Source organism: Drosophila willistoni, chromosome 3R (genome assembly GCF_018902025.1).
Source record: "Drosophila willistoni isolate 14030-0811.24 chromosome 3R, UCI_dwil_1.1, whole genome shotgun sequence".
Lineage (NCBI taxonomy): Eukaryota > Metazoa > Arthropoda > Insecta > Diptera > Drosophilidae > Drosophila > Drosophila willistoni.
This window is the reverse complement of record NC_061086.1, coordinates 28431381-28458964: the sequence shown is the minus strand read 5'-3', so window position 1 is coordinate 28458964 and position 27584 is coordinate 28431381. Positions and strand designations below refer to the sequence as shown.

Here is a 27584-nt window from a genome sequence, read left to right as displayed (position 1 = left end):
CTGGCATCACTGGTGTGTTGGGTATCAGTCTTCATCGTGGTGTGTGGGAGTCAGCAAGCAAGCGGACCGAAATTTTTTCTTGGTCGAGCGTCACAAGTTTCCGTAATTTACACAAAACGTCTTCTATTTGTGTGTACATATATATACATATATATTTTATAGTGTGCTGTGTGTCTGTGTGTGCTGGCCATTCAATTTGTATGAAGTAATAAACGTAATTAGTTTGTTTCGATGTTTAGACGAGAAAATCTGACGCATCTTTTGATTAAATTTTTACAGCCAACGGAAAAGTCAAGATAGAAGTGCAAAAAAAAAAGCAGCTAAATCAAAAACCTATTTAAAACGTATTGTGGGTGAAGGCCCAATCCCTCCACACCAATTTATCATATCCAAGTGCAAGTGAATTTTTACGTTAAACGATTTAGTACTCCGGCGATGTCCACCGCCGCTGAAACGGGGTCGTCGCCTGGCAAAAGCAACAGCAGCAGCAACAACAATAATGGTAATCCCACTGCTACCAATCATCCGAAAGGTGTGCAGCGCCGTCAATTGGTGAGTACCTCCCATTAACTGATATCGAAAGGAAAAGAGAGAGAGACAGAGAGCGAGAGAGGGAGGGAGGGAATTGCTTCCCTAATATAAAAACAAATATATACATATGTATATATATATTTCTTGATATTGATAAGGCCATTTCCAAATAGAAGTCATTGTCATTTAGTTTGAAGAACACATTGCGAGAATCATCATTAATCTTCATAAATACGTACGGGTGACCAATTGCTTTCAAATTTTTTTTTTCACCTGTAAAACATATTGGCCTAAAGAGTAGGAACCATCCATCGCCTGCTGAGCAATGGAGCCCAACTGATGCCGCATGACCAAAAGTAGTGAGCTTTATTTGCCATATTTTGTCGTTATTTCGTTATATTGTTATTTTTCTTGGTATGTTGTTGTTCGTTGTAGACGCGAGGCGCGTTCATTCGTCGTTTGTTCGTGGTGGATTTTCAGCAGCCACTTCGGTCTCTGTTTTCGTATCGTAGATAACAAAAAAAAAAAAACAAGAAAAAAACCAGCGCAGCGCAGCGACCCTCTCCCTCCCCCTTCCACATATTTACATACTACATACAGGCCGTTGAGAACTAAATGCTGACGTTGACAACACACTGATGAGTATAAACAGTGTGTGAGAGAGAAAGAGGGAGAGAGAAAATAGAGTGAGTAGGGAGGGGGGATGTAGTGACATTTCCACCAACAGCTCTAGTTAATGGGATCAGCAGCTGTTACCGAGATCTCCCAATTTACCTGTCTCTCCTCCCCCCATCTAGCGACTTCTCTGTTTATGCCATGAATATTTCAGTGTGACCTTATGGAAAATGTATGACTAAATTCAAAGTTAATTAAAGTGGAGAGGGGAATGGAGGGGACCAACTACTTCACCTCCTTGGTAGGGCAATTAGCACCTTAATAGAATATATTAAATCACCCAGGTGGGCTTCTGATAGAGCGGGGTGGTGGTTGTGATGGTGAACCACTTGACTGGATTTTAGGTTCGTATCTTACCGACTCACGCACTTTTTTATGCTGTTGTCGTTGTTGTTGTTGTTAATATTATTACTTCTACCTGCCCAGACACCAAAACAAGCTTTAAGAACACGCCAAACAAGTTTCCAACATTTTTTTTTTTTTGGTTTTGTGGAGAGACCGACAGACAGACAGACAGAGATGCTCAAAAAAGGATATACTTCACTTTACCCAAGTGTTTGTGTGTGTGTGTTTATATTCCACCATACGTTTGTTTGTTTGGCTGTATGTGTATAAACGAGGGCAGTTGCATTTTATAGATTTTTGTTTTTGGTCGGTCCAAAATAACACACAATGCAGGAGACCATGAACTGATTGCACTGAGAGAACTAAAAATGGCATCGATTTAATCAGAGTCTCTCCGGTAAATCCCCTCAAAAACGACTATCAATATCAAACTTGCATCCTTTTCGAAAATAAACTAGATTTTTGTCTAATTTGCATAAGGAGCTTTTGCCTAATAGTATTACGTCACGCTCCTTTTTGGATTTTTTCTTTTTTTGAAGTGTACGTATGTATATAATCTATAGCTTTTTCTAGTTGGAGCAACAGCCGTTACGGCTTCTTTACCCAACCGGCGGCGGATGCATTATAAGTGCATGCGCATAGAAAGGAGACAGCAACAGGAGCTCTCTTTTGGCTATCGATAATAGCCTAGCCTAGCCTAGCTAGCTGCTTGCTGTCCACAACAAAATTTCCATTGCCCTTAACACGCCAAAACGCGAGAATTGGAGCTACTTGAAACAATCAATGCGAGGAGCTCTTCCTGCCTGTTCCGGCCAACTATTGGCCAACAAATGAAAACGAAATCGTTTAAAGACGCAATTTTATATAAAGTTGGAGGCTTGTTGTTTGCCTGCTTCGTGCTCGTCGTTGTCGTCGTCCGAGAGAGACCGTAACCGGGTTGTCGTGTGGTGAATAGAGCGGCGCCTTCTTCTCTTCTTCGTCTCTCAATGTGAATCATTCACTTGATGGCGTCAGCAGCGATGCCGCCCTCTGGTTTGCTTCGGTTCGGATCGGGTCGGGTCGGGGTTTTATGTATTTTTAGGCTTTCCGGCTTTACCTCCACTCAACTCACTATCTCTCTCTCTTTCTCTGCCTCTCATTCACTTAAATATGGTTGAAATCATTTGCCTTTATATTTTCCTTGCCTTCTTCCTCATTTTATAGCGCGAGCGCAAACAGCGCAAACTCTATCTGGAGGAATGGTCGCTGGGTGATGACGATGCGGAGGGTGCTCGAGGCTTCAGTGTAGCCGAGAAGCTAGAATCGTCGAAATTCGCACAGACCGGCATGGTGCGAGAGATGCGCGGCAGTGATCTGACCGTGGCGTAAGTAAAATAATTCATTAGCATAACTAATTTAAGCATTTAATCATAAGATCACCAAGGTAATTTGTCAACTATTAATCCAGTTTGTCAATTGGTAATAAATCATACAAGGGCTAACTAAAGTACTTTAAGTTCCTACTGACCCATTTCTGAAGTTTTATGGATTTACATCTAATCCGGAACTTCTAATGAATCAACAAAGTCATGTCACCTGACTATGGAAGGGTCTATTATATTGAAACAATTGACTGAAAAATTGATTTGCTAAATTTTTGATAACATTTTTTCACCTAAAAGTCAATAGAAAAGTTTATTTATTTAAGATTAAAATGTTATTGCAGAATAGATAACAATGAAAAGCATTAGCTCTGGGAAACTTATCAAACAAAACGATTAGATCATTCTATGTTAAGTAAATAAACCCTTTAAAATAATGAATTCCCTATTATTAAAGTAATTATGACCTGGTTTGTATAATGAAATTACCAGATAGTTATCAAACAACATTCTATGATCGTGTTATCTACTTATATTCCGAAAATACATTCAAAAAATATATAAAATAAGGACACAGAGTCCAAAAAATTCTTCATAAAACTTACCTTAGACTAGCCCTAAGCCCTACAATTAATTGAAGTCTCTTAATCACTGCAATTTTAAAGCAATAGATTCCTTCCTAATACATTTTAAATCTTCCTTAGTTTAGCTTTAAAGTTTTAACTTTTTACTCAATAAAAATAGTAGTTTGTTCTCTTTTTTTCGTATTAACACGATGTTTTGTTTTGTAATTTCAGATTTCTGCAACAGCATGGCTTCAATATACCGTTACTATTTAGGGATAAGGGCGGTCTGGGTCTTCGTATGCCAGATCCTCAGGAATTCACAGTGAACGATGTACGGCTGTGTGTGGGATCACGTCGCCTGCTGGACGTTATGGATGTAAATACACAAAAGAATCTGCAAATGACAATGAAGGAGTGGCAACAGTACTACGATAGTCCACAAAAGGATCGACTGTTGAATGTGATCTCATTGGAGTTTTCGCACACACGACTTGATCATTTTGTACAGAGTCCCGAGATTGTGCGGCAAATCGACTGGGTGGATGTGGTGTGGCCGAAACAGTTGAAGGATGCTCAGAAGGAGGGCACGAATCTATTGGGCGGCATGATGTATCCGAAAGTGCAAAAGTATTGTCTGATGTCGGTGAAGAATTGTTATACAGATTTTCACATTGATTTTGGAGGCACCTCGGTGTGGTATCACATACTGAAGGGAAGTAAAGTCTTCTGGCTTATACCGCCCACCGATCGCAATCTTCAGCTGTACGAGAAGTGGGTGCTGTCGGGCAAACAGGCGGATATTTTCTTTGGCGACACGGTGGAGAAGTGTGCTCGTGTCTATCTAACGGCGGGAAATACGTTCTTTATACCCACAGGATGGATTCATGCTGTCTACACGCCGACACAGTCTCTGGTCTTTGGTGGCAATTTTCTGCACTCTTTTGGCATTGTGAAGCAGTTGAAGACGGCCAGCGTCGAGGATAATACGAAAGTGCCGCAGAAGTTTCGCTATCCCTTCTTCACGGAGATGCTTTGGTATGTCCTGGCGCGTTATGTGTACACTTTGCTGGGTCATTCGCATCTCGTGGGAGAGTCATCGGTCGGTGAGACGGAAATGTCAGCACGTCCTCACACCCATTTGACCCACTACGAATTGTTTGGGCTCAAGGAAATTGTCATGTATTTGTATGATTTACCGCCGCAAAAGAAAAATGTGCCCAGTTTGGTGCTAGATCCGGTGGCTCTTATCAAGGATGTGCGAACTCTGGTGGAACGCCATTGCAAAGATCAGCAGGATATGGCCGTAACTGGCTTCTCTGTGTTGAGAACATCAATAGAAGATCCGACACAATTCCTGCTCTATGATCGAACGCGGGTTAAGCAGGAGATTAAACAAGAGATTGCCCGTAAAAATGCCGAAGTGATCCGTGAACAACAGCAACTGGAGGCAGGCAGAGCCAAGGAGGCTGAATCGGAATCTGCGGTGACTCCCGGCATCGGACCCCATAGCAATAATAACAGTTATGCCAATGCTGCAGTCGCTGGCATTGAATATAGTAATGGAGTTATGAAGAAGGAGCAGGTGGAGAATGGTTCATCAGTCACAACGTCAACGGCAACAGCAACAACCACAACTCATGGATCTCAGCCAGGTTAGTGAATGTTGTTTTAGCCCTTTTCTAGCCTCCACTTCATTTGATTCCCTTTTGTTTTCCAGAAGCCACTTTTGTGCTGCCAACGGACACTCTTAAATATCGACCACCAAAAAAGATGCATTTGGCCAATGCTGTGGCAGCTGCTGCCAGTAGTAGCACAACCAATTCCAGCACCAACACCAGCCCCACCAATAGTGGAGCAGGTGTAGCAGCTGCCTCGTGTAACAGCCCAACGGGTGGAACCTCCAGCAATGCCATTAGTGTAATAGCCACCTGCTCCTCCAGCTACAACAACATGGACGGGATCTCATCACCGTTGGACAACTGCTCATCTCCGGGGGGCGATGGGGCAAAGCTTTCGCCCCATTTGACTGGCACAGGACAGCCGAGACGTCGGCGCACACGCTGCAAGAATTGTGCGGCCTGTCAGCGATCCGATTGCGGCACATGTCCCTTCTGCATGGACATGGTGAAGTTTGGGGGACCGGGACGGGCCAAGCAAACATGTATGATGCGCCAGTGCTTGTCGCCCATGTTGCCAGTGACGGCGCAGTGCGTCTACTGCCAATTGGATGGCTGGCGACAGACACCAGTGTCGCCGCAGACCAAGCAATTGGCCCCTGCGGATGGACCCTCTGCGTTGATGGAATGCTCCGTATGCTATGAGATTGCCCATCCGGACTGCGCCCTGTCGCAGCTCGATGGCACCGAAGATGCTGCCGATGCCAAAGGCATTGTCAATGAGGATTTACCCAATAGCTGGGAGTGTCCCAGCTGCTGTCGATCGGGAAAGAATTACGACTACAAGCCGCGTCATTTTCGAGCACGACAGAAATCCTCTGAGGTGCGTCGGGTTTCCGTTTCCCATGGCGGGACAACGGGAGAGGGTCATGAGACTCCCAATCCGCTGCCGCCACCTGTCGGGCAGTATAATGACTTTGTTTTCACCAGCGAGTCGGAGATGGAGGGATCGGCGGGATCCACGGGTGGCCACATGACCCACTGGAAGCACGGCATGAAGCGCCACCATCAGCTGGAGATCAAAACGGAGCGGAATAACAGCTGCGACACACCCTCGCCGGGTGTCTCACCCACAGCTGGGGACAAGGTGAAACGGCGGAAGAGTGACGATGGGGTCAGCGTTAGCAGCAGCATGCAGGAGAGCAATGATGCGGCATGCAGCAATTCCATGGATGGTCCACCCACCACGGGTGGAGGTGGAGGCAGCACAGCCACTGGCGGCGGTGGAAGTGGTGGCAGTCATGTTGGAGGCAGCGGAGGAGGATCACGCAAAAAGAACTCAATACGCACACAACTGGCCCAGCAGATGCTCAACTCATCGTCGCGGGTGCTGAAGAAACCCCAGTATGTAGTGCGACCAGCGGGAACGATATCCTCGAGTGGTTCCGGCTCTGCAGCAACCACAACCAATGGCATCAGCAATGGCAACGGCTCAGCAAGTGGAACCAACAACAATAGTGGATCCCACGCGGCGGAGAGGGGAGCTAATGGCAGTGGTGGTGGCTCTAGCAGTGCCACCAATGGAGTCAGCAATAGCAATCATAGCGCACAAAATCTCTCCCTCGATCCCACAGTGCTGAAGATCATCTTTCGATATCTGCCCCCCGAAACACTGGTCACATGCTGCTCTGTGTGCAAAGTATGGTCCACAGCAGCCGTCGATCCTGATCTCTGGAAGCGAATGAATTGTTCCGAATTGAAAATGTCCGCTTCATTGCTAACTGCGATTGTGCGTCGTCAGCCGGAACATTTGATTCTGGATTGGACGCAAATAGCCAAAAGGCAGTTGGCTTGGCTCGTGGCCCGTCTGCCGGCCTTGAAAAATCTCTCGCTACAGAATTGTCCCATCCAGGCGGTGCTGGCACTGCACACCTGTCTCTGTCCACCGCTGCAGACGCTCGACTTGAGTTTTGTACGCGGCCTCAACGATGCAGCCATTCGGGACATTCTGTCACCTCCAAAGGATTCACGGCCAGGACTAAGTGACTCGAAAACTCGTTTGCGCGATCTCAAGATCCTCAAACTGGCCGGCACCGATATCTCCGATGTGGCTGTGCGTTACATCATGCAGTCGCTTCCCAATCTCAAGCATCTGGATCTCTCATCGTGTCAGCGCATCACGGACGCTGGTGTGGCTCAAATCGGTACCTCCAATACGGCAATTGCTCGCCTTGCCGAGTTAAATCTAAGCGCCTGCCGTCTGGTGTCCGAGAACTCGCTGGATCATCTGTCCAAGTGTGAGAGCCTCATCTGGTTGGATCTCAGACATGTGCCGCAGGTCAGCACACAGTCGGTGATACGCTTTGCGAGCAACTCCAAGCACGATCTGTGTGTGAAGGATATCAAGCTGGTGGAGCGGAGGCGTCTACTGACCACAACAGCTCTGCGTAATTGGAATGACTGAGAGGAGCGAGCTCGGATACTGCACTCGCTGGGCATAGGAGGAAGATTTGAAATGAAGCGCTAGTGTTTCTCTTATTAGTTTTAAGTCAACAGAAAAAATGCAACAAAGCCAATTTATTTGTTAGGTATTTATCGATAGCAAGCACTGTCCCTGTCCCCTCTCATGTCCAACCCACCCACCCACCTTCTTCTCCGCAATGCAACCAAAGAGAATAGCCCTTTACAAGTTCTAGTCAAAAGCATAAGATTTTTTTGAAGCCACAATTCTCTGTCCGTTTGTCAAAAGTTTTAAGGATGTTTGTCCTCTATTTTTTTTGTTTTCAAAGGTCACTGATGAGAATGTTTGGCAACATTCGAAATATATTTTAATCTATTTGACCAGCCAGCAATTTTCTTGTAAAGGGCATTTTAAATGAATATCGGCTATGCCAATAGCTCCGATATTAAGAAAAAGTCTTTAGTTTTCTTCTTTTTTTTTTTTTAAATGTGTGTGTAGTCATAAATAAATATAAGCATTCCCAAGGGTAAATTTTATGCACAACAAATATTTGATAGATGGATGGATCCAGTGTCATATATATAAATACTACACATAATTAAGCAGAGCCCCACCCCCAAAGGAAGGATGTTTTAAGGACGGTTTCCAGCTTAGTATATCTATCAAAGATAATGCCGCTTCAGCACTACAATTAACACAAAGATCTGGTTTACTGGGATCTGTTGATATTCAACAATGAAATGGTTACAAATTTTTAATGTTTTTTTTTCTTAGTTTAATTTTATTTTGGGACAAAGTGTAATTTCTATATTTGGTCTTTACGAAATCGATTTTTGGCCTACATTATGTGATAAATAAGTGAGAAAAAGTATTCACTTATTGGAAAAATGTTGCAATTTCTTTCGTAACAGTTTAATATTAATGAAATATCAACACGATCCTAGAAACCTATCGATCTGTCACTTTCTATATGTTTATCTAAAGCCATCCAATACCTGGCCTGTCCTTGTCCCTCGCCCCACACCCCCATGAATTGTCCAAGTTAATGAATCAGATATAAACAAGATTATAGTGATAAAGCAATATAAGAATTCTATATATAAATCTATATATAGATATATATATTATACAAGTACATGGCATACTTATATATATTTAGAGTTTTACAGCATTACAATAAAATTATAAAATAATGTTTCAAGAGAATTCTAATATTTCGCTGATTTGTATTCAGGCTCATCACTACCACCACCACCACCTCCTCCTCCACCGCCTCCACCACCACCATCTTTGGGCAACTTTCGCTTTTGTATGATGGTCTGAAAGAGAATATTGAGAAAATGAGTGAGAAACAAATTAGAGGAGATTCACTATCAATCTCACCTGAATTTTCTGCCACTCCCGATCCAACTCGGCCTTTTCATTCTTCTCCGTTTTGTTTTTGCGAGTCTTACGGCCATCCTGCATCTTGACGCCATACTGAAAGGCTGCCTTGGGCAAGGCCTCCTTGGTGCTCATATAATCGGAATACTCTTCCTGTGTATCAAAGTCCCAGCGGCCAATTGGTCCTTTCTTATTGCCCAAATCCATTTTAGTGTAATCCACCTCATCGTCCGAGTCATCAATGGCATCGTTCATTTCCTCCAATCCTGGATAGCATTCAGCGTAGCCCTCTGGCTCGTTGGCAAACCTGGAAGCCATGGCCTTGGATATTTTTGGTGGCGGCGGTATGCTCGTGATGACTGGTTCAGCGGCTTCGGGCGGTGCATCACCAAAGTAAGATTGTGGGGCATGTGTCTTGGATGTCTGATCGTTGTTTCGATCTCTTCGTGATGCCGAAGGCTGATAGTCGCCCACATCATCGTAGATACTGTCACCCAAGGCTTCTGGTTTACTAGCGACCTGTTTGCTGGCAGCATTGCTACTGCTGCTGGACTGATGACGGCCACGGATGTGCTCAATTTCCTTCTCGTAGAAGAGTGGCTTATCCTTGTCTCGCTTCTTGTTCTTCTTATTGCGTCCGCCGGCACGGAGATAGCTTAAGATTTGCGATAGTTTGTTAATTACAATGTCATTGGTGGTCAGAGTGGCTATATCTTCGCGAGCCACTGGCACCTCGAACTTGGAACGCTTCAGCGTTGTCGGTATATCCGACTCGCCCAGTTCGTCATCCAGATCGATGACATAAGCCATGCGTCCGGGGGCAAAGAGTTCATTGCGCGGCACCTCCTTGGAGCGACGAGCCTGAATTTGATTGTAGATGCTACGTGCCATGGAACTGTTGATGGCATTTATATCTTCGGATTCCCGGCGCTCTGCCTCCAGTTGCTCGGCAGCTGCTGCCGCCTCTGCCAGTTTCTCGCGGGCTACTGCAGCAGCAATTTCCTCCTCCTCCGCCTCTTTCGAGTGCAGTTCGGAACGCACCTTCTGCAGCAGTGCGTAATCCAAACCCTTCACCAAATGGGTGTGCTCCATGTCACCACCCAAGAACTTGGATTCCTGAATGATGCGGCGCCTACGTTCGGCGGCATCGATGCCCGACTTCATGTCCGGGGCTACGGCTCGGTATGCATTGGTACTGCTGCCATGACCGGGAGTACTGGCGCCTACATAATCAGGATTAGCTCCGTCACGTCGTTCTCGAGCACGATCCCTGTACTTTTCGGATAGCTCCTGCAGCTTGACATCCTCTTGCTTCTTAAGCGCTGCATAGAAGTTCTTTTTCTTTCTCCTCAAATCGTTCCTCTCGCTGCTGCTGCTGCTTTTCTTTTTCTCTCCGACCGACGCGGGAGTCGCAAACTGGGCTGTGGCTAGGGATCCGGATGCTCCAGCGCCAGCGGTCGATGTGCTTCCACCGCTGCTGGCTGGCGGTGCACGAGGTGTGGCCAATAGTTTACGGAAGTCATCGTTGGTCAGCCGCACCGAAGGTGGCGCTTCCAAGTGTGCGTCGGACATGGAAAACTAATTTTTCTCCGATTCTTAAAAAAACAAAACTGGTTGCGGGTTGCGGTGGGGGTGTAAACCAGAGTGGCCAACTTATTTAATTTTTCGATAAATATTGGAATCGAGACATAAACTATCGATGTTTTAATATATCGATAGTTATCGACTTACCCGCGTAATCGGTTTCGCAGAGTAAACAAAAACAAACAACATCTGATTTTTTGCAAGACATAAATTTGAAGAAGATTGCAAAATGTTGGATTTCTTAAAAGAATTACCCAAAGTCGAACTACATGCTCATCTCAATGGCTCGCTAAGCATTTCCACTTTGCGAGATCTCGGAGAAAAGGTTTACGGAGAGAATACGGAAGAGTTCCTAGAACTTTGTGCTCGCTTTATCAAATTTGATCGAAACTCCAAATTGGAAGAATGTTTCGAAAAATTCGCCTTTGTACACGAGCTAACTTCAACGGAGAAAGGTCTGAGATATGCCACCGAGTTTGCCATACGAGACTTTGCCCAGGATAATGTACAATATGTGGAGTTGAGGACGACACCAAAGGCTAACAGCCATTACACTAGAAGAGAATATCTCCACTATGTGGTGGAGTCCATTAGGAGTGCACAAACAAAGTATCCCAAGATTATGGTAAAACTATTGGCCTCTATTAACCGGGCGGAGCCGGTGGCAGTGGCTGAAGAAACTGTGTCCCTGGCTTTGGAATTTGCCAAGACTGATGGAGATATTGTTGTGGGAATCGATCTAAGTGGTAACCCTGCTCGGGGCAAGTTTAGTGACTTCATTCCAGCATTGCGATCGGCAAGGGAACAGGGCCTGAAACTTGCCATCCATTGTGCTGAGATTGAAAACCCCTCTGAGATCAAGGAAATGCTGGCATTTGGTATGTCACGATGTGGACATGGCACCTATCTTTCCAAAGATGATTTGACTCACATGAAACGGCATAACATTCCCGTCGAGTGTTGTCTCACCAGCAATGTGAAGTCCGGCACAGTGTCCAGCTATGAGGAGCATCATCTTAAACAGCTTATGGAAGCTGAAGCCCCGAAAGTCTTGTGCACAGACGATAGCGGAGTCTTTGATACCACACTGTCAATGGAATTTCACTTGGCCACTCAAACATTTGGCTTAAACCGAAGTCAATGCATTGAACTAACCAAAGAAGCAGTGCACCATTCATTTGCTAGCTCTGAAGAGAAGCAGAAGATGCTCATAAAACTGGAGGAGTTCCTGAAGAGGAACCCATAAAATGATTTCGATTGTTATTTTAATTTTTTGTATCAATTTTGTGCCAACTTTGTTCAATAGAAGATTCCAATGATTGTGGTATCAATTAAATCCAAATGTGGAATTCTCTGGAATCCTCTCCCACTAGCAATTTCTGAAATTCTATTAATCATTTAAATTACTGCATCAACAGGTTTCGTATCTAATCAGCATGAACATATTTAAAACCCGCGCGCTCGAAATTTGACAACAGCTGTTGTTGAGCAGATGATTGCACATCGTGATAATACTGGTTTTGGTGTGTCAACAAAAGGAACGGAAAAACGTTTTCATACGCTTATTTATTAATTTGTTAAGGATGACAACGATGCAATTAAACGAACTGCTCTGCCGGGTTTGCCTGCAGCAAGACGAGCTAATGGTGGATATCTATGAGAAGGTAGAGGAGCTTCAAATGGACTTGTCTTCTTTACTGGACAAGATTGGCAGCATTGATATTAAGGTGACACAAGGGTTTTCAGATTTAAAGAGCATTTCTTAATACTTTCTGTCTCTCCTAGCTTGATCCAACGGATGCCTATCCCAAATACTTGTGCCAGGAATGTACCAATGAGCTACTCATCTCGGCCAGATTTCAAAAGAAATGCTTGGAAACGAAGCAAATGCTTAGCAAGCTTAAAGGCCAAAAGCCCATGGAAGTTGAACCTGATGTAAATCATCTCTTGGCAGAGGAAATAATTGAATTCGATCCCATTGACTATGCAGAAAGCTTTGAGCCGTGTCAACAAGATGAGCAAGAAGCCACCACCAAGCAGTCTAAGCCAATTTACAGCTGTGATAAATGTGGTGCTGTTTTCCAATTGACTTTGACTCTCCATAGACATTTGGAAAAATGTCATTCGGATGCCAAAATTTACGAATGCCAAAAGTGTGGTCATGCCTACACGGATAATGAGAATTTCCAGAGGCACTGCTGCAAAGATTCCATTGCTGATTCTAGTTCTAGACAGGCGCATCGTTGCTCACTTTGTGGCAAGTGCCTGAAATCACCATCTAGTCTGGTCATGCATATGAGATTACATAATGGCGAGCGGCCTTTTGCCTGTGCTAACTGTCCCAAAAGTTTCAAGACCAATGGAGCTCTGGTTAGCCATCAGAAACGTCATCAACAATTGCCGTGCCATGTGTGTCCCCACTGTGATCGAGGCTTTGTAGAGTCAAGCAATCTAAGGCGTCACATTCAGTCCTTGCACACGGATGAACGTCCTCACACATGCACCATTTGCCAAAGAAAATTCTCCCGAGTCTATTTGCTACAGTTGCATAGCCGGACCCATACAGGAGAGCGTCCTTATGCCTGCTCGCAGTGCGATCGTCGATTTGCCCAGTTGGCAGTGCTGCGAAACCATGAGACTACACATTCCCAGCAAAGACCGCATCGTTGTGCCATGTGCCCGAAAACATTTGGCCGGACAAGCCAACTCAAAAAGCATGAACTTAGTCATATCAGTGCAATGAACCCAGATAAGCACTAAATTTGCATTGGGTCAAGGTATTTATTTGGTACTATCAGTTATTTTTGGCAGTTTTTTATTAATTTTCTTCTGTCAAATTTGCATTGGGTCAAGGTATTTATTTGGTATTATCAGTTATTTTTGGCAGTTTTTTATTAATTTTCTTCTGTCTACAGGTTTCTTTCGGACACAATTGTTTGATTCATTTCACTTGGAGAGAAATTGTCAAGGTGAAATCATGGAGATTTTCAAAGTTATTGCCAGCATCGCTTGCATCTTGATGATGGACTCTTGCTGGGCAAATCCGGCAAGGGAAAGCCGAAGTGTTCATCTCACAGTTCCTAAGGGGTAAACAAGAAATAAATCTAATCCTTATATTTTATTTCCTTAGATTTTTAATATTTTCTCTTATCTTTTTATAGTACTGGCAATTCGGCTGCAGTGGCCAGTGCTGTGCGTAGCCTAAACACCAAGATGGACAAACAAAACGAAGCTCTGAATCGTCTAGCCGATGCCACTGAACAACTGGCAACTAAAACTGCTCCGCCAAGCTGCATAATGACTGAAAAATATGGTTATACTCGTATCCAGTTGGAGCCCACAAGCAAACCCTTTGATGTCTTTTGTGAGCAAGCCATTAACGAAGGTGGCTGGACATTGGTTCTCCAGAGATTCAATGGCACTTCGCGTACTGCTCAAGAGTATCGTAATGGTTATAACAGCATTCAGGCCGGCGAATATTTTCTGGGCACGGATAAACTTTATGCTTTGACACATTCTCGCCTGCATGAGCTGCTCTTTGTTATGGAGTTTAATAATTTGACTAACTCCATATTCCAAGCGCCTCGATTTGTCTTGAAAAATCCCGAAGCATATTCGTTGTGGGCTCAGGAACGTGAAACAAGTCGCTACAGTTGGACGCAATGGCAAAATGATGCTGCACGTTTAAAAGCTGAAGAATCATGGATCAGTTATGAACTGTGTCAACCAGGCGAAGCTTTGTGCGGTTTGGAGCGTTTGTAAGTACAAATGTGTATGTATATATGTAGATTTCTAGATCTGATTCTATTTTATCATTTAAGTTTGGTCTTCTTATTGAAATGGAACTTCACGCAAGATACTTACAATCCGCTGTCTGAACACCTGCCCATCAGACTGTTTAAGCTACTAGTGCGACCAAGCAATGCATACTGGACTGTACCTGTATAGGGGAGAATGCTAATCGAAAAGGACTCAAAGGACTGGATGTAAAGAAACAGGAGAATTGTTCTTGTAGTCACGTTTGCAATCCTTGGACCATACACTAAATTTCCTTTCCTGCCTTTGAAAACTTGTTTAACATAGTAAAACACAAATTTTTCAGTCCAATCTATAAATGGATATATAACAAATTGTTAACCTCTTAAATTTAAAAGAAAAAGACACCAAGATAATTCATTTTTCAAATTGTTTATTGCATGCACGTAAAGATTTAGTAAGTTTTTACTTCTGGTAATTGGTTTACATTTGTTTTTTTGTGTTTTGTGTGTTCTTTTGCGATTAGCCTACAAGTTACAACAAATTACGTAGTTATATATATGCTTGTATATATATATCCATATATTATTTATATCGATTGTATATTTGTATTCATCGAAATGAAAAGTAACTTATAAATTTTACTTTGTGTATACATATATATGTATATATAAACATGCAATTAGTTTTCTGGGAGCACAAATTTCTTTTTGATTTCATTTAAGAATCTCGACATTAACTCGATTTGTACATTAACATTTATATATATATATACGTCTATATATAAACAGAGATTGTTGATATACTTTGAATGAACACTTTGAAGAATTTTATTTGTTGAATTTATGAAAATTTAATAATCTTTAGAAAGAATTTGTATTTTAATATCAGCAATCTCAAAAATTTGTTAGTAAATTATTTTGGTTGTCTCTTTTTTTTTTGTTGTTTCCTTTAAGTTTTATTTTGATTTTCATGCAATAAGTTTTTGACTTAATTTAATTTACATTTAATATTTATTAGTAATTATAATTAGTTTTTTGTTTTTGTTTTTTTTTTTTTGGTAAGTGCTGCTTTCTATCCCAATTAATGTATGGCTCAATTCTCTTTGGGTTTACATCTCGAGCCACTCTGTTTCAGTGTCTTCCGATATATGGCGGCGGGTTAACTTGGCTCGTTCCATTTGTTTGCCAGTTTTCAATTTGTGGGGTTGTCAGGGGTCGGTCGGGGGTTGGTTGGACTCATGGGAGAAGGGACTCGGTTTCACTTAGCCTATAAAAGCGTTGCTTCTGCACACACACACACACACACACACATACAGGCACACACACACACACAATAACAATTAATCAGTAAATTGGATAATTCTGGGCATTAAGTTAGTTAGGAGAACAGCAAAATGGGTGAAGGGTTCGATATAATGGTGCATAAATCTGGTGCCGGATGCTCCTCGCTTTAATCCTTTACAAGGCCACACTTTGCTCCGATTTGCGATAATACTTACGTGCCTGGACATTGAGATCATCGAGTGGCAGTTCATTGGAGGACTTTGAGCGCTTGGGAAAGATCAAAGCATTGCGCAATGGTGTCACATGGGCTATGGCCACATGAGAACGTGTTTGTTGGGGTTTTGGTGGTGGCTTTGGTGCCCGTTTTTGTTTGTGCGAGGGTCGCTTTAGCTGTTGCACAAATGACTTACTAATGGTTGAGCCCCGATTGAAATCGGCCTGATTAAGCTGCTGCTCGGCGGGATATTTTTGCAACTTATGCTCCGGCTTCAAACGCTCGAAGAGATTGGTCAGAGTGCGTGAACGTGGCGGTGCCGGTGCTGGATATTTGTTTAGATTCAATTGCGGTGTACTATGCTTGGGCGTTCGTCCTGCCGCCATTGTTGTTGGCGTTGTGGAAGCTGTGTGCGATTTGGTAGCGAATACATCATCATCGAGTTCACTCAGACTGACCAGCATGTGCTCATCCTCGAAGAGATCATCGGTATTGGTGAGGGTATTCGTTGGCTGATCCAGCGATGAGTTACCCTCATCGTCATCGTCATACCTTGAGAATATCTCATCGAAGGCGGCATTCACAATGAAACTCTCATCCTGCAGTTCCTCCTCGCTGCAGCGACGCGTTAAAGTGCCCCCGAAGAGATTCTTGCGATAATCCTCGAAATGGGACGCGGGCAACTGCTCGGTGGAACGCGCCAGACGCGGCATGGCCAGGGATTTGAATGTTTGGGTGCTGCAGCTGTTTGTTAGTTTACTGTGCGGCTGTGATTGTGCCCGGTTACGTGCCTGGAGCTGTTGTTGTTGCTGTTGCAGCTTTTGCCGGTGCATTTGCTGCATTAGACGCTGACGCATCTCCTGCGATTTGCGTTTCAGCTGATTGTATTTGCTTTGACTGGTGCCTATGCTTTGGTTCGCTATGCTTGCTGGGTCGTACTTACTCAACTCACGATCCTGTTCCGCCTCGGCCAGGCGCCGTTGCAGGGCCAATGTCTCAAAGGTGTGTACCACACTGCCCACATGTGTGTTGATCTCTGGTATGCCCAAATCTCCGCTAAATAGATCGGCATTCCGCTTACTCAGTGTGGAATGGGCGTGGGATGCACATGTCCTCAGGGGTGGCACGGGACAGCTGCGTCTTTGCTGCAGTGAATCTGTGGGGAATTGTTCAACAAATTCGGCTGCTTCCTGTTGCCAGAGCAAATTGCCCAGCTCATCATGGCCGCTGGAGGTGGCATGTGTTGTCGACTGGTATTGTTGTGTGTTGTTGTACGTGTTGTTGTATTCGATGATGTTGTTGTTGTTGTTGGTGTGGTGTAATTCGAGTTGTTGGCAGAAATGTTCAAGCAAAATTTGTTTAATGAAACAAAATAAATAGAAGCTGATTAGCTAAAGGGGGCAACTTGGTGACTGGTGAGCTTAGCCGAAGGGTGAAAAGTTGTGGTGGAGGTGTTGGACAGGGGGGGCTGGGGGTCTAGAGCGGGGGGACAATTCTTATAATCTACCATAACTTTATATAGATACTTAAATATATATGTATTTTTGTGTATATATATATCATAAGCTTAGTCTTTCTTATAAATATGTACAATAAGTTTACCTTTTTCTTGTTTTTGTTTTTTTGTTTTTAATTGTGTTTGTTTTCTGCTTGAACTAAGTTAAGTATTGTATTTTGTTTCATATTTTAAACTATTTAGACTAGTCATAAATATCATATATGTATGTATGTATATAATATATCAATCAATGAAACAACAACAACACAAATAGCTGTCAATAGACGAGATACCACGAGATAGAGAATTAGAGATAGAAAAACGATCTCCATTATGAATGAATGAATTGTATGCATTTGTGTGTGTAAATATATGTGTGTAAATATGTGTGTGTGTTGGTTTTGTGACTGAATTGGATTCTTAGAACGTTTGAATCTGTTGTACAGACAGTTTAACCAAAAAGAAGCCCAAAAAATATAGCTAAGCCTCATACAAAACTATTTCCCAATTGATTAATCAAAGGCAGTTCTAAATTTGCCCCATAAAGTATGCTATAGGTAGTTGAAAAAGTAATTTTTGAAAACTATAAATCACTTTTCCAATATCTTGTGGGAAGAAACAATTACATCAACGATTACATCAATCAATTACATTCAAAAAATTCATTAAACCTTTCAAGAAGTCAATTTGTTGACTGTCCATTGCATACTTTGTGGGGCGCAAAGGCCCACCACAGCAGTGCAATTGGCATACTTTTTTGGGCAAAATACGGTTTTTTGATCGTGGAGGCGAGATGCCACGCCCAATTTCTCTAAAAATAATTGCAAAATATATTTATTACCTCACGCAATGCAATGAGACTGAAAATTATTGTTGAACATACATTTTTGAATTAATTGATCAAAAAACGGCTCCGCTCCCCTATGTGCAGTGCTGCACTGTGGATAAAAGTATCTGCGGTGAAATTGAGAAACTTTTCCCCTTAAAGTATGCCATAGACTGCAAAAGTATTAATTGTTTTTCAAAAATTTATAACTTTTCCAATCCTATGTAACTTGAAAATGTTTAAGAAACATTCAATAGTTTGTTTATAGTTTCAAAAAGCGAATCCTTACACTGTTTATTGCATAATTTAGAGGGCATTTCATAACTCTACACAATATGCTTATAAGTGTTTATTTAAACAAGTGTTTTTCAATAAAATAATGATGAGGGGAAAATAAACGGTACTAGACTTTTGGTGACTATAAAAGTTTCTACCCTTTAATACATATCTTTAGTAATCTTCAAGATCATCTAACAAGTTTTTAATCATTGACCTCTAACTTTCTGTTATTTATCTTTTAAAATGGGGCTTTAATTCTTTTCTTGTCTTCCATTTCTTATCCTCTAAATTTATAGTTCTCTCTAGGGAAACACATTTTTAGGACATTTCCACTGACTTGTTGAGATTATTTTAACCTTTAAAGAGCAATATCCCAAACTAAAATATTTAAAGTTATGTAAATAAACATTTTCAGCATACCAATTTGTGTTCAAGTGTCAGTGCATCTGTGAGATTGAGTTGGTTGGTTGGTTGGTTAAGTGTAAGCATACGTTTGATTATTGGGTTAGAAGATGCCATTACATTATAACATACACCAAGAAATAGTCAGCAACAATATAGAAGAGATAGAGAGTGTGTGTGTATGAATTAGTATGTGTATTTGAGTGGGCGCCAATCTAATAATAGTTATTATCAAATGGCAGACTATCGCTGGAGCTGCTATAATGCTGATGTGGCGGCGGCAACATTTGATTGTTGCTACTGCCATTGCGTTTTTGCATTTGTTGCTTGTGGGCAGAAGTGGATTTCTGTTGCTGCTGCTTGTGCATGGCCTTAAAATCATCTTGGGATTTACTATTCTTTGAGCTATGCTTATTTTTGTGACCCTTGCTGTGTTTGGTATGCTTCAGACTATGATGTTGCTGGTGTATTGGCTGCTGTTGCAACTGCTGCTGCTGCTGCTGCACATGGGGATGACTGTAACGATCACTGTTGCAACTGTTGCTGCTATTTGGCTGCGAATGATAGTGATGCTCAATATGGGCTATATTACTGCTGCTATGGTATTGGGGATGTGTCTGCTGATTGGAATTATCGCTGGCAGTGCCACTGCTGCCATAGCTATAGATTTGTGACTTAGAGTGACTGCGATGAGGCTGCTGCTGCTGATTCGCCACACTATAATGATCGAGGCTATCGAATGTTTGCAAATAATGTGGATTGATTTGAGTGCAATAGTCGCCGCCGCTGCCATTGGCCGTATGTTTGCGATCGAGTGTATTGCGTGTGGAATGTTGTTGCTGTTGCTGTTGGTGATGATCGAGTGAATTGAAGTGTTGCAATTGTGTTGTATTGTAGCTAAGGTGTTGGTAATGCGATTCGTTTGTGTGATGTTTGGTACCATTTTTCATTGGTAATGGCGGTGGTTGTTGTTGTGGGGATTTACGATTTGTGTTGCTGTTGTTGCCATTGGACTTAAAACTGTTGTTGCCGCTGTGCAAACTGAGGCTGTTGCTGTTGTTGCTGATGCTGTTGATGTTGTTGTTGCCCGTGCTGCCGTCTGATTTCGTTTTGATGGCTATAAATGAATTGGGCAGCGGTGGCAATGGTGGAGTGCCTGTTGGTGTGGTTGTTGAAGAACAAGTGGTGGCTGTTGTTGTTGTTGGCTGTAGTTGTTGTTGTTGTTGTGATGGTACTGATGGTAATGGTGGTTGTGGTACTGTTACCGTGGTGCTGGCCACAGCAAAGTCCCTTTCCCGATCCCGCTACGCTATGTGATGACCGCCAAATGTGCGCAGAACTGGCACGCTCTTTATTATCATTTTTTTTTTTTTTTTGTGATTGTTAGATTCGGGTTTGGTTTTTGGTGGTGTGGAAACGGTATCAACGGTAACAGATTTGGTTTGGTGGTGTTGGTTATTTGTGTGGTGTGCGTGTTATAGTTGTTTGTTGTTGTTGTAGGTGGTGATGGTTATAATGCGCATTTGTTTTCGGTTTTCGGGTGGTTTTTTTTTTTTATTTTGGTTTTTGGAAAATGAAATGTCAGAGCGTAAAAAGAGACGAAAAAAAAGGAAAAAAGAGTAGACACTTATCATATAAGTTGTGTATGATATAGGTATATAAATATTGCTTTCAAAAAGAGTATACTTAGGAGTCAGTTGTTTGTAATATGTATGTATGTATGTTGTGTGTGTGTGTGTGTGTGTTGATTTGGTTTATGTGTTATAGAATGTTTACGTTTTTCAAGGACTAGAAGGTGCGTCGGCTGTGGGGACTCGCCATATTTTGTCTATATGTCACATTTAAGGCTACAATTTTCAATAAGTTTACAAGTGCTTCTGATTAGAATTGAGTTAAAATATTTGCATATATATAAATTAAAAAGAAACTTCAACTAAAGACTACTAAAAATGATTAAAGTAAATTTTATACAAGTTGTTAGTTAATATGTACAAACACTTTACACACACAAGTACACAGGAGGCTCACACACACACCGACAGAGACAGATGCACACAGAGACATACATCTATTAGGTTAAAGCCTTGTGAGCATTTTAAAGTTTCTCTATCTCCAGGCAAAGGATATTTCATGCATGAATGCAGGCAAGTCACAAAAGGAATAAAAAATAACAGCCAGAAATTAAGAATGACTTCTTTCTCTCTCACTCTATCCAGAAAAGCTAATTAGCTAGGGTAATTTGAAGTATACGTACATATATATAACCAGAGGGCCGGGGCTAACTTCGACCGCGTCAAAGTTTGTATACCCTTGCAACTTTTTTGGTAACTCTTTCCTTACCTATAGCCATCAAAATAGAAAAACGTTTTATCTAAAAAGGCTAATCTTTGCGAAAGAACGGCCTACAATCTTAGCATAGGAAATAACGAAGATATTGATCAAAGTCACTGTTTTCCACCGATCGTTCTTATGGGAGCTATATGATATAGTTACCCGATCTTGATCAAATTCGGCACAGTCATTAACAGATATATTAAACTAACAAATGTTTAATTTGAAAGCAATTGCGTCAAAAGTAACGAAGTTATTGACAAAAGTCACTGTTTTCGAAAGATCGTTCCTATGGGAGCTATATGATATAGTCACCCGATCTTGATCATATTTGGCACAGTCGTTTATATGTGTAATTAATTCACCAATATGAAATTTCATGAGCTCAGAAAATAACAAAGTTATTGAGAAAAGTCACTGTTCGTGACTTTGCCATTTGTATGGGAGCTATATGATATAGTGATCCGATCCGGCTGAATCCGAGATATACAACGCCTGCAGTATATACAAGCCTACATGCAAAATTTCAGCTCTGTAGCTCTTACGGTCTAGGAGGAGTTTGCGTTGATCCAGACGGACGGACAGACGGACGGACGGACGGACGGACATGGCGATTTGAACTCGTCTCGTCGTGCTGATCAAGAATATATATACTTTATATGGTCGGAAATGCTTCCTTCTATGCGTTGCACACTTCTGACCAAAATTAATATACCCTTTTTGCAAGGGTATAAAAAAAGGAAGAAGGAAAAGTGAGCACAAGTTTTTGGGCGGGGCCAAGAAGTTGTTGCATTTAAGTTGCACAAGCTGCGTTGTTTGTGGTGTGGTTGGGTCGCCGAGGAGAGGGGAGTTCAATATTGTGGGAGGGGGAGACTCGCCTAAATGACTTTGGGTGGGGGTTTTTTTTTTTTTTTGGGGGGGGGGGTGCGTAAGTTGTGTTTGAGGCTTGGTAATTTTTACATTAAATTAAAAAAGTTTCATCTACTGTCACTTTATTTTTTTCTTCTCGGTGTTCCTATTTACATGGCACATCATACCCATGTGTGTGTGCATTTATTTGCATATGTGTGTCCCATAGAGAAGAAAGTTTCCATTCATTCACTCAATGCACTCTCAAAAGACACTACAGGGTGTACTTGAGAAAGAACTTGTCTTCCCTTTCTTTCTTTTTTTCGCCGCTTTCTCTCAACATAAAAGTTGACAAGCGTTGACATAATTTTACGCGCAATGACAAGTTGAAGGAGCCGCAGGATGTGCCATTGCCATGCTGAAGTGCAGGCAAATAAGCGAGTAAGTAAGTGCCATCTCTCCTCCTCTTTGGCCTCCTCCTTTTATGTAAAGAGTAAGTAACATTTTCTGCATCATTTACTTATGCACATTTGATGATGGAAATTTAATAGACTTGCCACATAATATTTGTGGTTGTATATACTTATTTAGCTAATGATTGATACATGTATATAGATAGATGAATGGATAATGCACTGGATGCACTTAATGTAAAAATATCATAAGAATGTCCATGCTGGGTAGGGATGGGTGAGCAACATCATCAACAGCCGGAAGCAGTGACTACTGGAGGCCACAACGGGAAGTTCAACTCAGTGCCACAAAAATTTGAAAACTTTGTAAACAAAACTTTGCCAGCTAGTTGCCCTGCACTTTGCTGTTTGGGGCGCGAAAAACGAAAAACATCAAGACCTTCAGCAATAACAAGAAGATAAAAAAAGGAGAAGAAAGAGAATGCCAAGAGAAGGTCTCCTGCCTGCCAGCCAGCCAGCCAGCCTGGCTGACTGTCAACGGCACAAAGTTTTCCACACGGCAAATGGTAGCCTGAACTTACACTAAACTTGGCCAAATAAAGATGAAGGGGTGGATGCCGCGAGGCGAAAGGGTGAAACTTGGTCTCCACTTTGCATACAACAACAAAAGCTTTCATCAATTGTCCAGCGGATGTTTGGCTCAGCTTTTGGCACGACAGTCGCTCCACTAACACAAGCACAACTACAGCATCCGCCCCGTGCTACATCCGGCAGATGGATCCGCCCCCCTCTCAAAACATCGCACAGATCAAAGCTAACTGCACTTCAAAAATGGCTTCTATATACTACAAACTACTACTACTACTACAAAAAAATAAAAGAAAAGTGAAAGAAAAACCTAAAAAGATACAAGATAAAAAAAAAGTAGAAGAAAATGCTTTGGTAAATACTTTTCAGTGATGTGACGTTAGGCGGGGAGAACGTGGACGAGAAAAGTTGCTTGCTTGCTTGCTCGCTTTGCATTTCATTTGAAGAAACTGTTACAAGTTTTCTTATCACCCCTCTCCCTCCCTCATCCGCCTACTTACCTATTTCCCTGCCAAAACCCCCTCGAGTAATGTTGCTTTGTGTACAATTGTAATAACTATCTCAGCGAGTGTTTGAAATGCGTTTACTGAAAACTTTCACTACAAAGAATGTTGATGGTTGTTTTGCGCTTCTTTTGTTAACTTATTCTTATTTTCGAGGGTAAATTTATAGAGTAAATGAAATGGCCCAAAACCTCTAATGACTAGCATGGTGAAACATAAATTACACTATTTTAATTTCACATGCGTTTGGCGCCCCACGTTGGGCGCCAGAATGTAAAATTGGTGCGTAATACTGTTGGCGTGCTTAAATTAAATGATTAACACAGATATTTACAACATGGCCAACCAGAAAACTGACCACCACACTGCGGGGATACACCTTTCACACACACACATCTGTGTAACCACCCCGCTCGATGTAAAAGTAAACAGGGAACAGGGAACGTATTGTAGGTATTGCAACACCCGTACATTGGTCTACACGTACACGAAAAGTGTACGGTATACAGTTTGTGGTCATGTCCTGTGTCTTGCTTTCAGGTGCCTGGACAACGGTCAATTGCTTTGCTTAAACAGACGACTGGGCATGACGCTTGTTTTGTTTGCTGATTGCGCAAATATTTGCGCAGGCATTAAACTCAGAATTGATGGGACTTTGCCGTCTCTTTCTCTCGCCGTGGCTCCTGCTCCTTGGCGGGCTCATCGCTTGGCTTGGCGGCTGCTCGTGTCTGAGGGCTGGTGTCTGGTCTGGCCACAATATAAATTTAAATATTAACGCGCTTCGCTTTCAATGACGATGAGTCTGTAGCTTTTGTTTCAGCCGCGTTGCCCTGACTTCTTGACCAACACGAAGTGAAAGGCAAACGTTTGCCTTAATGTTAACAGCCTCGTTACTTTTTATGGCACGCACAGCATTGCCAAAGAAACAAAAAAAAAAAACCAAAAAGAAACAAAAACATACACCAAAAAAGGAATATTCCGTACGGTCATTACCAGCCAAAAAACGTAGAAGAAAAACGGAATGAGAGAGCAAAAAAAAAAGGTACGAAAATTGTGATTATGAACACAAATTTGTGCTTAAATTGTGGGCGTTCACTTAGTTTTTGTGGCCACACAATTTTTATATTAAAAAAAAAAACCAAAAAAACCGCCTAGTCATTAAATTTTATTACAAGTTTAATTTTTCAATAAGCCAAGGCGGCCAGAAAAGGTGTAATGACCTTCAATTTAGTCGTATTTGAGCAAATTAAACAAGCTGGAAATTCATCAGGACTAAATATTCACTAAAAGCATTAAGTATACGCCACATAGCCCTAAAAAAATTATTGCCCCCAACAAAAGTGTTGACTTGCAAGAATGTATAATTTAATGGAATTTGCATTTGCTCATTTTCTTGGCCAAATTTAATAAGCAGGAAATTAATCTAAATAAATTTAGCCAACAACAAAAAAGTATATATTTATTATGTAAACGCGGCATTAAAGTCAAATGGCTGATAGTAAATCAAAAGAGACATATATATCATAAACACATTAACTCAATTCACTTGATATGCAAATAAATTTTTGTTTATTTGGCGCCTTGAAAACTATAATTTGGTATTTAAAGGAAAGTCTTGAGTTTGGAAGGTTTAAAGACTTACTAAAGTGAAGTCTTTTGTTGAGAAAATAATGTTGGAATTGGTTAAATTATGGCAACAGTATGTAAAATAAGAAGAAGCTTTTTTTGGCATAACTTTCCAGCTCTTGCCATCATTGAGCATTAATTCTCATGGGCTCTCGTTTTAGGCTCTTCTTTATGCCATCTAAATAAATGAGTCTCAAAAAATGACTAATATTGCCTGGATAATAATTATGAAATCACGTTTCTTCGCCGATAAGCTTAAAAGCTTACGTTCTTAGGTAACATTATCATTATAGATAAAAAATAATAACAAAACCCTCCAAAATTTTCATTGAGACTAAAGAATTTCATTATGGATTTTTTAAATTGTTGGCTTATTTGTCGGCCAATTCTTGTAATATATTGTATTAGAACCGAACATAGATTTTCCAACAAATCGTGTCTGATCTTTTAGTTTAATACCTTAATGAGCATATTGTTATTGGGTTGATTTCCTTCTAAGAAGTATGGCTTATAGAATGCCAAATTTACACAATTCCACAAAAGTCAAAATTCTTTAAAAATTGGTTATTTCAATGAAATATGTAACGATTTCTATATGGTATTTAGCCAATTCTGGCAACTTTCTAGGTTCACCCAAGTGAAACTTAAATACAAAGCATTTGTACTTCTCAAGTAGCTCAATTTCAACTAAAAGACTACAACTAAAAGACCACTAAGCAATTTTATTATACCCCGTGCAACATTATAATGAAGGCAATTATCACGTATAAGCTATTAGGTTTATATTCTTAAATATGGCAATAAATTATACTGCATTTAAAGGTGGCAAAATGTGAAATGTAAATCATATGAAAATAGTCTTAGATTATAATAAAATTTATAGGTAGAAGGGGCGGTCATCCCTTTGGGCCAACAGCTGACGAAAAATACACTACAAATTTGGTATTTATTAGTGACTTTATATAAATATGAAATATACGTAACGAAAATAGTGTTCAGGGAAGCATATAAAATTCAAATATTTGTTGTGTTGACTTTAAGTATATTAAAATATAAAATGCACCTGTATACATAGACAGAAGCTTTCATAATTTACATTTATAGTGGCAATGGCAGCCGAAACTTTAACGTGCACACACACACACACACACACACATATATATACACATACACATGAAGTATGCCATTTATGACATCCGCGCCATGCCAAAAAGAAAAGGATAGAAAATGTATGCAAGAAGTAAGCAAAAGAAAGAAAGAGACCAAAAGATATGGCAAGGCATAAAAAGCATATTAAATGCCTTGCCGCTTCTTATGCTACTTCTACTTCTTATTTTTAGTCTTTGTTCCCTGTAACTCCTGTTGTTGTTGTTGTTGTTGTTGTTGTTGCTGGTGTCATTTTGTCTCTCTGAGGCTGCGGCGAAGGTTTGGCTTTCCTTTTTTTTCTTTTTCGTTTTTGTTTGTCATCTTTTAATGGCGCAATTAGAGCACACAGAATGCGTTTACTGGAAATTTGAGAGCGGGCTGGCGCGTCATAAAGGATTTTTAATAATAGCACCATATTACAATAGACACAGACTCACAAATACATAGATTGTATGTGTATGTGTGTGTGTGTGTGTGTGAGCTAACAAATTGCGTATACGCCATGGCACTTTGAAACAAAAGCCACACAAAAAACAATGCAAAAGTTGCGTGTGGGTGTGGCAAACGGTTGGTCCTGTTGCTGTTCTTGTTGTTGTTGTTGCTTCTTGTTTTATTTCTGGATTGTTTGTTTGTCTGTTTGTTTGGTTTCTGCTTTTGTACTGTAATTTGATGCAGCATTGTTTTTAGCCTCCTCTTGCTTTCTCATCTATTTCCACCTCCTAACTCCTGACTGCATTTACCCATATCTACTTCATTTTAGTGTCAGTTGAGATTTGTGCAGGCGTTTTTCTCGCCATTTCTATGCGAAATTGGTATCTGTCTTTTTTTGTTTTTCGTTTGTTTTTTGGGCATAATTTATGCGCACATTGTTTCTTCATTTTGTGCGGCTTGTCATTAGGCACAACCACAGACTGTTCAGGTTATTCTAGGGGTTCTAGTCTGCAACTAGCAGCAGCAGCAACAGCAACAGCAGCTGTATGAATTTATGGGTAATTTTTCTTGTGTTGTGTTTTATTTTTCCTTTTGACTGGCCAAAAAAAGTAAAACTTTCCTGCCGCAAGTTCATTTTTTGGTATGAAACTTTTTCTTGTTGCATTGAAATTGTTTTTTGACGACCAGAAAGTTGTGGTTGTAGTTGTTCTTGTTGTTACTGTCGGAACACAAAGACAATTTAAAGACGTTAAAGTCTCATTGAGTTGCCGGAGTTGTTGGAGCCGCTCAATGAACTCGAAGCGGAAATGCTCAAGCCATAAATTATGGCGTATGCCGAAGGAAAGATGCGTTGTTGCAGTTGTTGCTGCTGCTGCTGCTGCTGCTGTTGCTGCAATATAAATCCTTTTTGAAA

General features: G+C 41.4%; 5 protein-coding genes across 7 annotated transcripts in view; 2 read left to right on the top strand and 3 right to left on the bottom strand.

The window, feature by feature from the left end:
• Nucleotides 1-22: 22 nt before the first annotated feature.
• LOC6647996 (jmjC domain-containing histone demethylation protein 1) lies at nucleotides 23-7932 on the top strand. Its single transcript, XM_047009180.1, has 5 exons — nucleotides 23-205; nucleotides 280-552; nucleotides 2755-2915; nucleotides 3710-5130; nucleotides 5196-7932. Exons 2-5 carry the CDS (start codon nucleotides 436-438, stop codon nucleotides 7556-7558), a joined length of 4062 nt encoding a protein of 1353 aa, XP_046865136.1. The 5' UTR covers nucleotides 23-205; nucleotides 280-435; the 3' UTR covers nucleotides 7559-7932.
• Nucleotides 7933-8621: 689 nt separating this feature from the next.
• On the bottom strand, nucleotides 8622-10582 carry LOC6647997 (protein Red). Its single transcript, XM_002069507.4, has 2 exons — nucleotides 8939-10582; nucleotides 8622-8874 (listed from the first exon to the last, which is right to left on the bottom strand). The coding sequence occupies exons 1-2, from the start codon at nucleotides 10508-10510 to the stop codon at nucleotides 8764-8766; spliced, it is 1683 nt and encodes a 560-aa protein (XP_002069543.1). The 5' UTR covers nucleotides 10511-10582; the 3' UTR covers nucleotides 8622-8763.
• Nucleotides 10583-10683: 101 nt separating this feature from the next.
• On the top strand, nucleotides 10684-14870 carry LOC111519170 (adenosine deaminase-like protein). Of its 3 annotated transcripts, none has more exons than XM_047009182.1 (5): nucleotides 10684-12249; nucleotides 12308-13375; nucleotides 13438-13609; nucleotides 13684-14280; nucleotides 14344-14870. In XM_047009182.1, the coding sequence occupies exon 1, from the start codon at nucleotides 10752-10754 to the stop codon at nucleotides 11766-11768; it is 1017 nt and encodes a 338-aa protein (XP_046865138.1). In that variant the 5' UTR covers nucleotides 10684-10751; the 3' UTR covers nucleotides 11769-12249; nucleotides 12308-13375; nucleotides 13438-13609; nucleotides 13684-14280; nucleotides 14344-14870. The 3 variants fall into 3 exon arrangements, with proteins under 3 accessions (XP_046865138.1, XP_046865137.1, XP_023034308.2); XM_047009181.1 differs by having other exon boundaries at nucleotides 11774-12249; nucleotides 12308-13299; XM_023178540.2 differs by having other exon boundaries at nucleotides 11774-12249.
• A 465-nt stretch (nucleotides 14871-15335) lies between these two features.
• LOC6648000 lies at nucleotides 15336-17166 on the bottom strand. Its single transcript, XM_002069510.3, has one exon. The coding sequence runs from the start codon at nucleotides 16633-16635 to the stop codon at nucleotides 15739-15741; it is 897 nt and encodes a 298-aa protein (XP_002069546.2). The 5' UTR covers nucleotides 16636-17166; the 3' UTR covers nucleotides 15336-15738.
• A 1406-nt stretch (nucleotides 17167-18572) lies between these two features.
• The window catches only part of LOC6648002 (irregular chiasm C-roughest protein), a 74963-nt gene continuing 65951 nt past the window's right edge, over nucleotides 18573-27584 (bottom strand). Inside the window, 1 exon segment of the mRNA XM_023178369.2 lies at nucleotides 18573-20132. Coding sequence (XP_023034137.1) covers nucleotides 18999-20132 — 1134 coding nt within the window. The 3' untranslated portion in view covers nucleotides 18573-18998.